At 46.3% G+C, this 16,901-nt stretch overlaps 2 protein-coding genes across 11 annotated transcripts in view; one reads left to right on the forward strand and one right to left on the reverse strand.

Annotated features, from left to right (window-relative positions):
• Positions 1-16,901, forward strand: part of LOC105180497 (uncharacterized) — a 64,611-nt gene that overhangs the window by 10,470 nt on the left and 37,240 nt on the right. For all 10 annotated transcript variants that reach the window (XM_025301485.1, XM_025301484.1, XM_025301481.1 and 7 more), the window contains 5 exons: positions 1,582-2,975; positions 5,464-5,606; positions 7,487-7,646; positions 10,429-10,663; positions 11,882-11,988. In XM_025301485.1, the coding sequence (XP_025157270.1) occupies positions 2,767-2,975; positions 5,464-5,606; positions 7,487-7,646; positions 10,429-10,663; positions 11,882-11,988 (854 nt within the window). In that variant the 5' untranslated portion in view covers positions 1,582-2,766. The remainder of the gene's footprint in view (positions 1-1,581; positions 2,976-5,463; positions 5,607-7,486; positions 7,647-10,428; positions 10,664-11,881; positions 11,989-16,901) is intronic.
• On the reverse strand, positions 14,513-16,803 carry sud1 (Prolyl 3-hydroxylase sud1). Its single transcript, XM_019840196.2, has 3 exons — positions 16,309-16,803; positions 14,978-16,200; positions 14,513-14,676 (listed from the first exon to the last, which is right to left on the reverse strand). Exons 2-3 carry the CDS (start codon positions 15,587-15,589, stop codon positions 14,668-14,670), a joined length of 621 nt encoding a protein of 206 aa, XP_019695755.1. The 5' UTR covers positions 15,590-16,200; positions 16,309-16,803; the 3' UTR covers positions 14,513-14,667.

Here is a 16,901-nt window from a genome sequence, read left to right on the forward strand (position 1 = left end):
TCAATGACACATTCAATGTTCATTCAATATATATAGAGTACTAACGGGATTTTGCAATGCGCACGTGCGCACGATTTTATGTTTTACATAAGATATTATGTTTTACACTTTTATATATGAAAACCAATGAAAGTTCTCGGTCTAGCTTGTATATAAAAAAAAGTCTATGGATAGATCTGTCGCATAGGCGTTCAAAAATTGCCCGACCGCGAAAACGCTCGGCGACGAGCGGAGACAAAGCTGCGTCGTGTCCCGTGGCATTGGACGTACCGGAGGGACGCGTTTGAATCCCACCCTTTCGTAATAAAATTAATTAAATTACGCAATTAAATTAACTAAATTAATCGATCTCGGAATCCAATGGACGTAAAACACGCGGCGCAACCGAGAAGAGCGCTATGGACGCGCACAAAATCGCCCAAGTTGCGCTCGATCGCGCCGGACCTCTCGCGTGGGATCTCACGTGCGTGCGTGCGTGCGTGCGTGCGTGCGAACGAGGGGACACCGTCATCGTCGAAATTAATTCGATCGTCGCCGATTGACTCGCGTTGCTCGTCGCGGTGCGGCGCGATTCGGGTCGGACGGACGTCGTTACGTTGCGTTACGAGCGGGAAGCACTGCGCTAGATAGAGAAGAGAAGGAGTAGGTAAATGAAGAGAGGAAAGAGAACCGATCAAGAGAGAGGGGGAGAGAGAGAGAGAGAGAGAGATTCGCGAGGAATGACGCGAAGAAGCGTCGCGGACGCAAACATGCGGCGAATGTTGCGAACGGTAGCGATGCGTCTCTGATAGCATCTTGATCGCTCAATCGAGCAACATAATGTATGCGCATGCGCGCGCGCGCGCGCGTTCGCAAACCTGATGATTAAACGCACATTTGCACGTATGCGATATTAGACCCGCGAGTTTTCGCGCCGCGCAAAAGTGAAGAATCCGCGCAGGTCGTCAGTTACGGCGCGAGTGCGCAGTGCGCGACGTTTCTTCTTCTTCTTCTTCCTCTTCTTCTTCCCATTTTCTTTCCTTTCCTCCACAAGAGCGGAGAGTGTGTAGGCCTGTCCCGCAGTGAGGAGGATCAATGTTGCCGTACGCGGGCGTGTCAGAATGTTCACGTGGCGTGCGTCGGCACGCACGCAGTGTGCATAACACATCATCTCGTCTCGCTAATTGCGCTGTGACGTGCGCGCGAGAATTTTTCATTGAATTAAATCGAGCCGATGCGCGACGTGCCGCGCGTGCACACACGCGCGCGCGCGGTGTCACGTGATCACCTCCTCGACTTTTCGAGGCTGCAAGTCTCGCCGTTTCCGAATACGCGGAAAAATACTGCGCTGCCGAGAGCGTCAGGTGCGCAGTGCCTCCTCGGCGAATGCTTGTTTTCCCTTTTGTCTTCCCTTTTGTTCTCATCGAAAAAATCGAAGCGGCGCCGGCGGCGACAGCGACGAAGAAAGACAGACAGAGAGGGAGAGCGAGGACGAGAGAGAGAGAGAGAGAGAGAGAGTGGGAGCGAGAAGAAGGGGCGCGTGAAGTACGACGGTGAAGTGGCGTGACACGCGAGAACACTAATTCGAATGGCAAATTTCAGAAGCAACGGGGAAGCACCGCGGAGATCTCGCGACACGGTCTAAGCACAGCCTCGATTTCTCACCGGACAGCGGGCGTGCGCACGCGCACAGGCGGACAATTCAATTAGGAGCGCGTAGGCGGATCGCAAGCTCGTTCGCTCCGACAGATAATTACGTCGTGCAGTCCTACGTGGGATGAATGAACGTGACCCGCGCGCATTTTTCCCTTCCTCCCGAGTCGCGACGCTGGGAGAGAGGGCGACAGAGGGAGAGAGAGAAGAAGCGGAGCGAAACGAAAGAAGAGGAGCGGGGGGGGAGGAGCGTGCGTACGTCGCGCGAGCGCGCTCGTAAATCGAGCGAACTGAAACGTCCCGTTGCCGCCGCGGTGTGGACGCCGCTTTAAAAGCGCATCCGCGACGAGCAGCGCTCCCGGCCGCCAAGGGCCGCGGCCTTTCTTGCGATACCGAACACCAAGGGGAGAAGTCCCCCGGTCCGCGAGGACGACCTTCCTCTTCCTGCGGCCGAAGAAGCCTGCAACGCCAACTGCCAAGCGACTTTGTGATCCCCCGAAATCGATCGAGATCCGCGAGATCGTCCGCCCGTATACGGGATGCGCGTGGGCGTCGTGTGCGTGTGCATGCGGGGAAGTGCGAGGTTCACGAGTGCGTATCGATCATCGCGGGGCTCACGGGGGAACGTATCGCGACGTTCGTGACAGTTGCGCGACGTTGCGCGGACATGTAACGGTTTATTCGTCGAGATCACTCGCGCGCTTCTTTTCCACACAGGGCCGTAGCGCGCGCGTGCGCGCGCGCGCATGCGCGCGACCACCGCCGTAGCTTTCGAATTTGCAATTTTACACGAGCGGCTACTTTGTAACGTATTTTTCTCTCTGGCTCCGTCACGGTGAGCGTGCGCGCGGACTTTTCGTCTCTCGCGGTCCTCCTCACGAGCGGCACCGAGGAAGACAAGGAAGACGAGTAGGCGGACGAAAGAAAAAGTGCAAACGCCGGAGTGGCGGGGAATAAAAAGTGCGAGGAGATGACGAGATCGGACGAGTCCCGTGAGGCGTGAGGCGGCGGCGGTTCCGTCGTGATGAATGCTGGAAGAGGTATACGGAGGGTGAGCCGTCGGACGGAAACGAGGACGATTGATTCGGGTACGCGTCCGTCCGCCATCGCCGCTTGAATCGCGCGCGCTTCGTCATGGAGAGGCGGGGAGGCGGGGAGGCGCGGCCGAAGATCGAGATCGTGCGCGTCTCGTCCATCGAGCGGAGCAACTTCCGGCCGTTGGACGGGGTGCAGCTGCGCGCGACCTACAGCCACGTGCGCGTGGGGACCTACTGCCCGGAACCGGAAGCCAAGCTGGCCGAGAGCAAGCCGCCGATCGAACAGCAAACGCGACGCTTCAAGAAGTAAGTACACGCGCTCGAGTCCCGATTCGCCGGAGAGGTGTGGTCTTTAGCCTTCGGCCTTTAACTCTGCCACACGATAAACTCAAAACCGTGACTTCGTTCTTGGCTTAAAAAACGCCCCCCGCGCTGCTGCCTGTGAAGTAGGGATGCCGATTTTCAAATCGATTTAATCGAAGATCGATTAATCCGGAGGCTAAAGGATCGATTTCAAATCGATTTTCTGGAACTGAATCGATTCAAGGATCGACCTGTAAATTCTGAAAATCGCCAACACGATTTTTTCACTTTCTACTAGAGTAATATAGTCTTTTTTCTTAATTCTTTTTAGTAATGTAATATTTGAACTCACTTGATGGCTGCACGATGCACATTACGTTGCCTTTAGGCCGATGTTTCCATGGGCGAAAATTTTCAGCGGAACGGAACGCGCGAACCAATCACAGCCACTCCATATAACAGTATATATTATATACATATGTATATGCATATAATAGTAAACGTGAGATCTTATTTAATAACGTTTAAAAAGCCCTGATTGATGTTTAATCAAACTAATTAAATCCTTAGCATAAAGATGTAAAAGATCTTTTTTTATCTTGTTGTGGCCATACACAACACAACCAGAAGAGTACCATCTGTTTAATTTCTTTAATTCATATTAAACTTTATACACGAATTACACGAGGTCTGCTTTAGAGTGTAGAAATTTGACAGATGGTATACTTTAACGAGTGATTCACTTTACATGCATACCGATTCAAATCGATTTTCTGAAATTGATTCTTTACAAAACCGATTTTTTAAAGATCGATTTTTTTCTTCGTGATTCGAATCGATCTTTAAATCAATCTGTTTGAAAAAAAAAATCGGCATCCCTAGCCTGAAGCCGAAGTACTTGCGCTGAAATGACGAGTCCGACTGAGTCATGAGCTTACTATGCCAAAGAATAGACCAATCGTGAACAAACAACATCCTACAAAAAGATGTCATTATGTGTGTACTGAACATAACATTAGAATATTATGGCAGGAAGGACGTGTTTCCGCCGATGCGATAATCATTTACTGCAAAGTTATAGTAATTTGTTATATGGTTTCAATGATATTCTCTGCATATTAAGAAAGAATCTTTTAAGTCGTGTATTTATATGTAAGGCCTAAGGTACTTGGTTTTTTTTATTTTTTTTTTAAGATTTATCCCTTAGGCAATCTTTTAAACAACAATGCAATAATTTTTTTTTTGACTCTTTAGGTCAGCATATGCTAGATAGTAAGTTTGCGCGGGCAATATGGGCTAATTCCCAACGCCATCTGTACTTTATGTTTAATAATAAAAAAAAGAAAACATTAGAAGTGAAACAGTCTGGAAATGCAAACGAACTCAAATAGCATTATTATACCTACCGGAGTGTTTTGAGAAGTATCATACACACTTCGAGATTATTAGTACACCCACATATACCGGAATATAATAACATTGCGTTATATTGTTGCCATATATATTTGCTTTATGTTCAAATATATTCTTTTTCCCGTTGAAATACTTAAACTGTAATCTTTTCGTCAAGTGTTACACTTGAAGAGCTCTTTCTCTATGACACTTCTCAATAGAAAGATTTCACAACTTATTTGTTTCTAATATGATATATATGTAAATATTAGCAACAAAAATATAAGTTTCTACGCTAACCACTGCTCTATGAAATTAAGAAAAAATAAATTGCCTGCCTGAATATTATCGTTTGCAAATAATTTGCGGTAAAAGAGGTTAAGTCTTTAGCGACCTTTAAGAGAGCTCATAAGAGGTCTCAGGCTATTAAGGCAGGGTTAAAAAGTATTGTTTATCAAAAATTAGAGAATTTAGGCTGAAGGCTTACTACACTTTTATTGCAGGCCGAACCTGATCATTGAATCAATCGCGAAACCGCAGAAACCGCGAAATCGCAGAAACTACGGATTCGCAGTTCAATCGATCGGCAGAGCACGAACTGGGACCGATGTTACTCGATCGGTCGAAATATGACTTTGGTATCGATATGCTCGCAACGCGTCTAAAGACCGTATCACACTGGCGACTCGCGACTGCGGCTGCGGCTGCGATTGCGATTCTTCTTCAACCAATCAGAAAGCAGCGACTCGCGGCTGCGACTCACGACTGTCGTTTGAACGGCTTTCTGATTGGTTGAGGAAGAATCGCAATTGCAATCGCAGCCGCAGTTGCGAGTCGCTAGTGTGATACGGTCTTAAACAGGCACATACGGTCCGGCAGATATATTTTCCCAATCGCGATAAGGGAATCGCGGTTTCGACGAGATAACAATTCCGCTGAACGGCCGATCGATAACGTCGATGTGTTCCTTTTATCTCGCTTTACATCGTGTTTCAGCGATAAGGCGGGAAAACGTTTGTTTTCCGAGATTCCTTACTGTTTGCCGATGGCACGCGTGCGAATAATGCTCGCCGTTCTGAGAAACTACGCGTTTTTGCAGAAACTTGGGACCAGTATCAAGACTGCTGAGACGTCGTCATCAGGCGACATGCCTTGCCACCAAATCCTGTGATAACATTTATAGCGTGAATAGAAATAGTAATTCCCTGGATTGGAGGGTCGGCCAAAACGCCAACGAGCAAGGTATCTATTCTATTTGCGTTTACGCAAAAAAAACATACGAGAGCACGAAACCTCATGAGATACCTCGCATTTTATGCCGAGATATCTCATTTCCTCAGGCTCCCAAGTTTGTCACTCGGTCCTCAAAGACCTTGAATCCCAAAGTATTCATATAGTCAGATTTTATGCAAATATATACACGTGTAAAATATTTGCATACTTAAGATCAATCTTTCAAGCTCATCTTCGGATGCTGCACGAACAGCTTCATTAGCTACAAATCATACGAAAATAAACTTCAAACGATCTTGTTTCTTCGCCGCAGCTATCTTGAATTATGACGTTAGAAGCGAGAAAATCAACGCAAAAATTTCATGTGGATTAAGTCAAGATAAAAAGATAAATATCCATAAAATGATCGATTGAGCACGCTTGTAAAATGGAAGCTTTCCTCTTGCATCAACAAGTAATATTAACGTGAACAAATCATGTGAATAAAAAAGTTAAAAAGGAAAAGTTGCGTGTGATCATTACTTTCCGGATACATCATTTTCCGGAGGTATTTTTTAAATTTTGAAATAATCCGCAGACATTTTTAGCACGAGGTTCCCTCGCTTCTGACGTCATCAATCAAAAGTTCCATGACAAGGGAGAGTGGAGGCTCTAAGTACATACTTAGCACAACAGTTAATTAATTAGCAGTTAATTAATTAACAGTTAATTAATTAACTTGATTTATTATCATTATAAACGTCTCTTTTGAGTGCACAAATATAGCAAACAAATATTTCATTTTATTTTATTCTATTATATATACTTTAAATATTAAATAAATAAATATTTAATATTAAAATATATCATTGTATGAAATTATAAAGTTTTTCAATGTTTCTGAAATGTTAAATTGCTACAAGTGCCGATATCTTGCGAACTTGTATCTCTGCAAAATAATATATGTTTATAATGTTGCATCGCAATTTGCAACGTTGTAATATTGCTGCAACGATCGTAGTTGCAATGATCTGTGCAATGTGCTGTATGCATGGTTGCCACCTCTTCGGTTTTTGCCCGGAGTCTTCGGCGAAACACAAAATCTCCGGCTCTCCGGCTCAGGAGAAAAAATCTCCGGGCCATATAATATGAGAAGAAGAGAGGTTATATTTTCTCTATTTTTTATAATCAGACAGAGAGAGAGAGAGAGAGAGAGAGAGAGAGAGAGAAAGCAATAGCTTTAAGTTTTAACATACTTAAAAAAATTATTATAAATTTTTATCAAATTTTAATCAAATAATAGTTATGTATTTACTTTTACTAACATATAAAATTATATGTTTAATTTAAACATAATATTATGTTAATATATTAAAGTATCGGGTAGTGCGTATTTTTTCATATTTTTTTTATAACGATGTGATATTAGTGCAATATGCGTATGTTCGTAAAAATATAAATAATGTTTAATTTTATAAATGATTATCAGTATCGCGCGATGTTTAATTTGAACTTAATATGTTAATGTATTCGAAGATGTAATATTTGATACGTATTTTCATTTATTCCTGTTCCCTCCCCCCCCGTTCGCTCTTTTTAGACCTCCGGGCAAAGCCTGGCACAGAGGTGGCAACCGTGATGGTATCTAAGACTCGTCTATGAGCGAATACCGTACATAGATCGTCGTACCCGTCAGGAGAAAAAGCTACAGACACGAGCGTTCAAAAAGGTCAACCGCCCAACTTGAAAATTCAATTTGACCTTGACACCTCCGCCGAAGGTCCGTCAGGCATTATCGCGGCGCCACGTGGCCAAGCTTCACCCTTGTCTGGGATACTTTTCACTACATTGCGTGGCTGTTGAAATATTTGGCGGGTGGTCATGATAAATCACCTCGGGTTCCTCCGTAGGTTTGCAAGCCAGACAGAGCAGCAGCCTGGACTGGAGGGTAGGACGGTCCGTCACTTTCGGTTCCAACAGGCTCCACTGGCGGGACGCGACGCGGAGCGCCGAGCAGCTTTCCCGAAGCGCGCCTCTCACTTCCGATCATCTTCAGACGCCGAGCACGAGGTATGCTGATGCAGCAACGCTGCATTCGTCCGTCCGTCCATCCGTTCGTCCGTCCGTTTGTTCGTTCGTTCGTTCGTTCGTTCGTTCGTTCGTTCGTTCGTTCGTTCGTTCGTTCGTTCGTTCGTTCGTTCGTTCGTTCGTTCGTTCGTTCGTTCGTTCGTTCGTTCGTTCGTTCGTTCGTTCGTTCGTTCGTTCGTTCGTTCGTTCGTTCGTTCGTTCGTTCGTTCGTTCGTTCGTTCGTTCGTTCGTTCGTTCGTTCGTTCGTTCGTTCGTTCGTTCGTTCGTTCGTTCGTTCGTTCGTTCGTTCGTTCGTTCGTTCGTTCGCACGCAAGCCCGCTCCTTTCATCGGCGTGTTCGCACGCGAGGTAATTTATGATAAGCGCATTCGTTCGCGGCCGTTTCGCGCGGCAGACGAGCGGAAAAGTATAACGGTAACCGCGGCCATTCGAAAGGAAACCCAGCGAGGGCGAGAGGGGAGTAGAAGAGGGGAGGGGGGGGAGTGGCCGAATGTAGCTGTAGAATAAATCGCGAGATCAAATTGCAACGCGGAGGAGAGACACGAACGTGTGACGGTCGAGCTGCGCTGAAAATACTCGTTAACGCGCTAGAAAAAAAGAAGAAAAGAGACAAACGAGAAAGGAAAGGCGCGGGCAGCGAGGCACGATCTCCGTTTGGCGGGCCGCGTAATGCGATAGAAATGTAAGACTCGGTGGAAACTTGAAGCTCGCGTGACACGCGCGAGAGAGGAGGGTATATATAAATTGATTACGCGTTAATGAAACAATTAACGGTGCCCGGCGAGCGCGCTAGAGGCTGCTTTCGTTCGGCATAGTTTCGTTTCATTCTGGAATATATGCGACCTCAACAGTCGTCTGTCCCTCGTCAGAATTCGAGATGCGATAGAAACGACCGATGAACAACGGCGTGACGAAGACACGCGAATTAACGCGGCTCTTTCAACACAGACGTTGTCTATTAACAAGTGTTAATTACACGACGTGAGACCTCTCGATGAGACCTCTCGTTGGGTCTCATTGACGATTCAGCACAAGAGTCATAATGATCGGAGTATTCTTCCGAATTTATGGAGAATTCAAAGCAATTCGGACTTTAACGGCAGGCTGTAAGCATTGATACTAAAGTTACCAAGAGCCGAAGACTGACTGCGACTTGTATAACGATGCATTCGGTCGTCGAATAAAACCGGAAGAAACGAGTAAACATCCCGAGCATAATATATTGTCAGGGCCATCCTCGTGAAGCAAAAAGCTCCATGAAGCAATAAGGCTGAAAGGAAGATGCCCTAAAAAGGGATGCCTTTAAATTATTGCCACATCAGGCCTTGAGATGGATTTTTTAGAGATATCTTAGATTTTATTTTATAGAAGTAAGGCCTTAGGATAAGGTAAACTGATGAGGGCCTTAGAAGGATTTATTAGCGGTGTCTTAGATCCAATAAATGAAGCTTTGATGGGGAAAGTTGAGAAAGGCTTTAGAAGGATTTTTTATGGATGCCTTAGAAATAATGCTTTAATATGGAAAACTGATGTGGACCTAAGAAGGATCTTTTAAGGATGCTTTAGATATACAAAATCAAATTTTACTATAGAAAATTAATAAGATCTGAAGCGTGTAATAAAATTGTTATAGTTTAGTATTGATTTAATAGGTATGCTGTATCTGGTTCTTTTAAAGATTATTTAATTATACCGCAATTAAAAACAAATTTTATTAATTTTATTAGTTGCCATTAGTTTTATCGTTGCCTTTGTTTTGAAATGTAGCAAATTAAAAAAAAAACAGCAGAATTTTTATATATAAAAAAATGCTATATTTTATTGTAAAATATGCTATACTTTTAAAATAAAAGATTCTTGTCGCATACTAACAAGGTTATAAAGAAATAAAGAAATTACAGTCTAAATTTCTTGGAATAAAGAAAACGAATATTTTTACTCAAGCAATAATAAAAATATTTTAATTCGCAATTGCAAGAGTGAATGTCTCACTCAGACTTAGAATGGATTTTAATTCCATATCTTAATATTACTTTATGAGGCCTTCTTAATGCCTTATTGCCTCATAAAACCCTTATTAATATTTCCTTATAAGGCCTCATTAATATTGCCTTATAAGACCCTCATAATAAGGACCCGTTAAACCATTTGCTACACATCTTGTAGGGCTCTTATCTTTCTATCCCGATTAATGTTAGGGAAAAATAATCAGGCCCTTAGCAAAGCCCTATTAATTTTTCTACTCGGGATTTTCGCTGTTGCACGACGTATATCTTCGAAAAGCTTTCATGCCGGTGGAAACAGCTCCGCGTAGTAATCGATGCCTCTAATGTTAAGCGCTGACCTTTGGTGACCGGCCATTGCCCAATCGTGAATGGCGGCGTTTTCAAAAGATGGGGCAGACCAAAACCCCGACGAGGGTTCCTCGACAAACCGGCGCTAAAATGTTGCTCGCCGTTTGACGGCGCGCTCTCACCGCAAATCCGAGCGTGTTATTTTGACATGCACAAGTGTGTAATTGGCGTGTAATTGGCTTTCTTTACGTGTTTCTTGTCTCTTATCTCTTAATGCGATTTAATACGTTCAGACGCGTCAAGTGGCGTCTAAAGGAACGAAATGACGCGATTGAAGACGACGCGCGAAGGAAACTTGGGCCAATTACACGCTTTTGCGCGTCAAAATAACGCGCTCGGATCCGCTCGTCTCCTCTCGTCTCGTCGAGGCGCGAGCAAGCAAGATGTGAACACGAGTGACTATCGCCTTAGATCGAAACTCGTGTCGCTGCTGAGGCGACTTTCTCCACGCCTGTCCCGTCCCGGAAGCAAGGGCTCGCTGCAGTCGTCGCCGACGATTTGTCCCTGGGTCCAAGTCGAATATTCGACGGAATCGATCGAGGCCGGCAGGCGGGAGGAGTCGCAGGAGAGTGACGCCAGCTTCCAGCAGGAGCTGCAACTGAACGAGCTGCGGAAGCGAATGGCCGGGATCGCCTCCACGTCTCAGGTAGTCTAGCTGAGATCTCATCCGCGACGATCCCCGCGCGCGCGCGTGTCTTTCGTTCTCGCGCGAATAATCGGCCGGTCTAATTACGGGTAACGAGCTCGTTGATGCGGAATGAAGTGGCCGCCCATGTCGCTCCTCGCGACGACTCAATCCAACGTTAACCGCCGAGGGACGGGACGCCATTACGGACCGTTAGTCTTGAGCCGCACGGAAAAATGTAAACTCGAGCGGAACGCGGGCGGGCTGGAAGCAAATTAAGGCTCAGTCTACAATGGATGATTTAAGCTTCAAGAAATTTGCCAATTACAGTCAAATATTCTCCTTAACTTCAATTGTGATTCAGTCAGTTTCTTAATGTTTAAGGTTTAATGTGCTTATTTAACGTGTTGGATATTGCCCAATTTACTTAAGGCTGGAAATTATAATTTAAATTGGTACTTTAAGGTCTTGAGGAATTGATCAGTCGCAGACAATGGCCGCGTTTAACGGAACAAAGTGAGACCAGTGAGCGCTTAGTGATTATTGTCTGTGACTGGAGCATTCTTTTAGATTCTTCATAGACCCAGAAGCTCATCAGACCAATCAGGAGCGAGAATCACTAAGCGCTCACTGATCATTTTGTTCTTCTGAACGCAGCCAGTGTTAAGAAGAATATTCGACTGCAATTGGTCTCAGTTTCTTCAAATTTAAATCATCTATTATTGGCGAGACCTAACCGATCACGCTCGACTATCGGCGGACAGGGGGGGGGAGCTTTGCTTCCTCGTGATCGACCGAGTTGCTTAACGCCTGACTGTTTACGTTCGGTGCTGCGAACCGGCGAGCTTAAGAGCGCAGAAACGCAAACAATGAGACGTAAGCAGCGAGAGTGTGAGTCGTCGGGATATGAGCGAGCGCGAAGGAAACCGATGTGACCGTCATATTCCGTGCAACCGGGGAGTCCCGAGCTCAGCGGTCGGACGTACGCGCGATTGCTCGAAGAACATCCGCGAGCAAGTCACGCGGAACGGAACGGAGTATTGTGTAGGTGCGCCCATTAATAGTTTCCGGCGCGATCGCTCGAAATAGAAGACGCGGGAGTAAGACGCTCGCGCTCGCGCGCGCGCTGCCGCGGACTTCCCCGTTCAGTCGGACGCGCTCTCGAAGCTACCTTCCCCGCTCGCGTTCGACGAGCGACCGGTGCTGATGTTCGCGCTAAAGCGGCTTATCACGTGCTAGGTCACCACGAAGAGTGCGAGGGATGGCGCGAGACAGCAGAGCCTGCCACGACCCAGGATTCACGTGCAGGAACCCGATTCCGAGTGCAATCACCGCGTGCGCAGAGCGTAAGCCTCGCTTTTCTTTCTATATTTCTTCCTCCCGGCGATGCTCCTTTGCCCTGCACCAGCTGCCAGATTCCGCACGAGTTGCAAGACTGCCTTAGAGAACCGTCAGGGAATAGTCGAGCTCGTGTGAGAAGGCGACCGCACGTTTTCGATCGAACGTGCACCCCTCCCCCCCACCCCCCTCACACTCCTCCCCTCGCCGCCATGACCTTTACACGCATCACTCACGGCCGAGGAAGGTCGAGAGAAAAGTTTCCGGCGGTAGACGACGACGACGACGACGACGACGACGACGACGACGACGACGACGACGACGACGACGACGACGACGACGACGACGACGACGACGACGACGACGACGACTACTTGGGTTAGGTCGAGATTCAGAGCATATCGAGCACCAATCGGATCCACGAATGTTGCAACGGCAGTTTTTTCTCCTCGGCTGAACGCGACCGATGGTGTGCGCGAAGAATCGAGAGAGATGCGCGTGGGAAATTTTTCCTTCGGACTTCTTCTATCTTTGGACACATCAGCCCGCTATTCACGACTTGCATGAATCCCGAAAGCGTTTGCTGTGTGACTCCGCTGAGAGCGAAACGGAGGATTCTGTCCGCACACCACCATGTATATAGCGCATCCAATAAATGATTGTGTACGTTCCTGCGTTATGATCTTAATCTTGAAACCCGAGCGAAACTTCGAAGTTCTCGCGTCTCTTTGCGAATCGCGCCGACGTCCGAATTGAAAAAAAAGTCCTTCGAGCGAGAACGACTTCTTACGCGATGTCTCTGTTCTGTTTGTTTTTCTAGCGAGGTTCACCGTCGAGCTCGACGGCGTTCCTCGCGAAAAATTTCGGGCCTTTACACGTACAAAAATTTTTGCGTAAGTTTTTCGTAAGTTCGTAAGAAAATTGACTGAAATCACGCTCGAGTATTATCCTCTGGCACAAGGAGAATAATCGACTGTGATCGGTCGGTTTTCTCACAACTTTACGGTTACGGACTAGAATTTGTGCACTTGTAAAGGCCTTTTATTAGGCGCGCGTTTCTCACTGAAGGAAATTTTTCGCGAGGAAATGAGGTGGACTCGTTGAAATACCGATGGAATTCTTTTTAATTTTATAAATAATAGATGACATATGTACAAATCATTGGCGAAGAGAAACATTACCGGTCTCGATACGAGAAAGTTGGTTGACACTTATGCGCGATTCGACAGAGCATGTACATATTCTTTTTTTTTCTCTTAAACTTTTTTGTTAATAAAATAACACCGACACACTCGACGACAATTAGAGTATTACATTGACATTTTCTACTATCGATGGAAAAAAAAAACTTCAGAAAAATACTCACGATTCACGTCGGAACGGCCGAAGTGAGTGATCGTTAGAATTCGTCTCGAAGGAGAAACTGTCGAGCGAGAGCTATTTCCGAAACTCTCGCGACCTCTTTCATCTTCACGACTAAACGACAAACGTATGTTCCTGAAGTTTTGCAGTCTATCAGGAGTGGCCTATATACCAGACACGTGACTACTCGTAATACGTGCATATCAAGTTGTAAAAATAACCCTTGCAGTAATGATTGACGTAGTGGTGAACGCGGCAGATGCTCGACGTTTTGTAAACCAAGCAGAGGTGATTGTCCTTCGCAGGGACATGAACCAACTCGCCTTTCGGGTCGAGGGGATCCACGTAGTCGATCGAGTCGTCGAGTTCTTTCGCGTTGTTCGTGTGAAACTGTATTATCAAATCCAGTTCCCCAGGCTCTAATTCGGTAGTGGACTTCTCCTTATCTTCCTCCTCTTCTTCCTCCTCCTCTTCCTCTTCTTCCTCCCCTTCCTCTTCCTCTTCTTCCTCCTCCTCCTCCTCCCCCTCCTCCTCCTCTTCCTCCTCTTCCTCCTCAACGTCATCGTTTTCCCTCTTTTCTTTTTCTTCTTCTTTCTCCCTCTCCCTCTCCCTCTCCTCCTCCTCCTTGTCTGCGCTGTAATCCGAATCCGTGCTGCACAACATATTGAACTCCGTATCCGGAGAATCACTGGAGGACGTTTCCGATTCTTCCAATGGACGCCTGGCTATCTTCAAATCAGTTTCTAATTCGCTAGAAGATTGCGAAACAGGACTCAATTTTCTCTTCAGGTCCTTCCGCATGATGTCTTCGTGAGGATCGCTCACGTCTATAAACTCGTCCTTAGTGTTGTTGTGATTTATGGATTGCACGCAAGTTGCTTCCTTGATATCGTTCTCCTCGTCGGTGCCGCTGCTAAGTTGCACTTCGGAACGCTTGATATTGCCGACCGACTCCTCGTTGTTCTCATCCGTGTTGTCGGACGACGACACCGTCGTCGACTCGTCCTCGTTGCCGTTCATCGAGTTCGCAGGCTTGCTCGCTCTATCAATCATCAATGTGTAGCAGCCCTGCGACCACCTTTGCAGCTCTATCGTCATCTTAGGCTTCATAGACTCGTTGTCGGGCGTGAGGTCGATGTCCGTGTAGATTTTCAGCTGATGAAAGAGGGAAATGGATTTGAACATGTTATAAAATTCTTTCAAAAGGTGCGGCAAGGTTTGCTCGTCAGCTATCTCATAGCGCCGTTCATCCGCGGGGCCTACTGTTCGCCAATGAATATCTTCCGACGTGAGATCGGCCGAGATCGCTTCGTATATGTCGTGCCTCAGGAAGCCTTGAAGAAATATGTAAGAATTAGTCTCGACTTCCTCCTGAATCTGCTTACTGATATCGGAAGCCAGATAATTCTTCGAAATCCAAGAATCCAACTCTATCGTCATTTTGTTCGGCTCGATGAAGTTCTCAATCCGTATAGGCCTGGGTGGCCTGTAGGTACTTCTTTTGGGACCGTGAAACCAACCGTTAATTGACCATCTCATCTTTTCGTGAGACATTATCTCGGCTACTTGATGATAAGAGTTATCTACAACTTCGAAGAAAACGAAGGAGTTGTATTCCGGTAACAGTGACCTTACCACATTCCCCGGGAAACCATTCTCGTCCGTGTCGAAAAGGTCCAGGGCACCTCCGTCCTCGACTGTCCATTCGTCCATTACGTACAGTATGAAAGCTATTCTTCTATCCTCCAGGTTATCGTCGTGGCACAACAAATGATCCGTGTCGAAATAGATGGAGCACGACATAGAGATCTTGCCGTTTAGGGTGATGTCTGTGTTCAGCTCCATCCACATAGTCACATCGTCCCGGAAACCGTCACGCAGCTTTCTCACGTACTCGGTCTCGACGGTGTTCAGATCAGCTGACTGCTCGAACTGGTAGAGATCGATTACCTTGCGCTTAAATTCCATGTTTAAAAGCTCGTCCTTCACTTTCTCCAGGAACTCCTTGTTTCTTAAAAAGTTCGATATTCTGCAGATTCTGAAAGGTTTCGAGATAACTTCGATATCAGTGCTCTTGAAGTCACGGAAGCTGTGCCAGTGCTCCGAGAATATCTTTTGAAAGTCGTTGGAAATTACATGTTCTGAGAGCAATGAATGCTTCATTGTCTGCGATTCTGTGTCTGTATCAGCCATACTTCTTCTTATATAATATCTATTATTTGTAGTCGCTTCACCTGGAAATTCCATATATTCTTCAATTCAATCTCAATCTTCAATCTTCTTCTCATCCAGTGCAGACCTATCATCAGTTCAAAGTGTCGACATTGTGTTGTCGCTATCGTTGCGCCCTTGTGTGAAAATCCTCTCAGTCCCAACGTATTCAGCTACTCAACTGAAATCTTCCACCTCAACTGAGTATCTTCCTCTCAGTTGCTAAATGCCTTCCCTCTCGTGCAAGAATTATGAAGGATATTTGATTCTCTGTGGTTCCGAACGCACATGTTGCTGATCCCCTTGACGAGAAGGTACAAGGCTCTCACGACGCACAGCACCGTGATTATCCCTCTCTGTCAGCTCTCGCAAATAATACGCGATTCTCAGGCATATGAAATTCATATGGTACCGTTTCTGAAGCAATAACCTCTCGAGTCTTGAATCGTCGGCTCGTCAACAGGGGTCCCAAGCGGTGTTTTCGGCGATGTTTCCTGCGGCGGTGTCCCGTCGTGTCGAGAGCGATGTCGAGAACGAAGAGCGATGATGTCGCGATGTCACACGACGGCATGCGTTCGTCGAGCGGTGCACGTCGCTCCTCGGTGAATACGACCCACGTGGCTGGTGGTCACAGCACATGTAGTGCCCTGCGAAGTGGAAGGAGATCGCATTAATCGCCTCCGTCAACATTACCCTGACTGTCGCAGCGTCTGACTGGTGCCGGTGAAGTCACACAATCAGACGAAATTACGTACCGCGAAATCGCGACGATGTCCGAACCTAGAGAAGCGAGTACTTCGACATTTCGTGCTTCGGCAACTCTAGTTTATACGAGAATACGCTGCACCGACGAATTCACGCGCACTAGCCTTGCAGAAAACATCCGCTCGATCGAAGGCGGGCAGGAACGTGACACGCGTCCTCGGCGCCCCGGGGCAATAATGTAGAGTCCAACCCTCGCGGAGCGATATTTTTCAACCGTACGCGATTAAACGACTCGAAACTTTACACACATACATACGCACTTGAACTTGACAATCGTAGGAAACTCTGCCAAGCAAGTGTCAAGATGTAGGTACATGACGCATGATACGCCGCAATACATTTATCGGGCCAAGGTTCACTCTCATATTTATCGACCGTGTTTTTTATGCATTCTAAAGCCCGTGGTCAGACTACGGATTAAATATTGGATTGAAATTTAATCAATCAGGGTTGAGTTTACTATATTTGAGATTATTTTCTCTTTTCCAATTGGTCAAATTTCAATCCAATCTAAATCCCAATTCATAGTCTGATACGGGCTTAAGCTCGCGAGTGCCAGTCCTGTCTGAATGATTCAGACAGC

Source organism: Harpegnathos saltator, unplaced genomic scaffold (genome assembly GCF_003227715.2).
Source record: "Harpegnathos saltator strain DR-91 unplaced genomic scaffold, Hsal_v8.6 scaffold425, whole genome shotgun sequence".
In the NCBI taxonomy this organism is placed as follows: domain Eukaryota; kingdom Metazoa; phylum Arthropoda; class Insecta; order Hymenoptera; family Formicidae; genus Harpegnathos; species Harpegnathos saltator.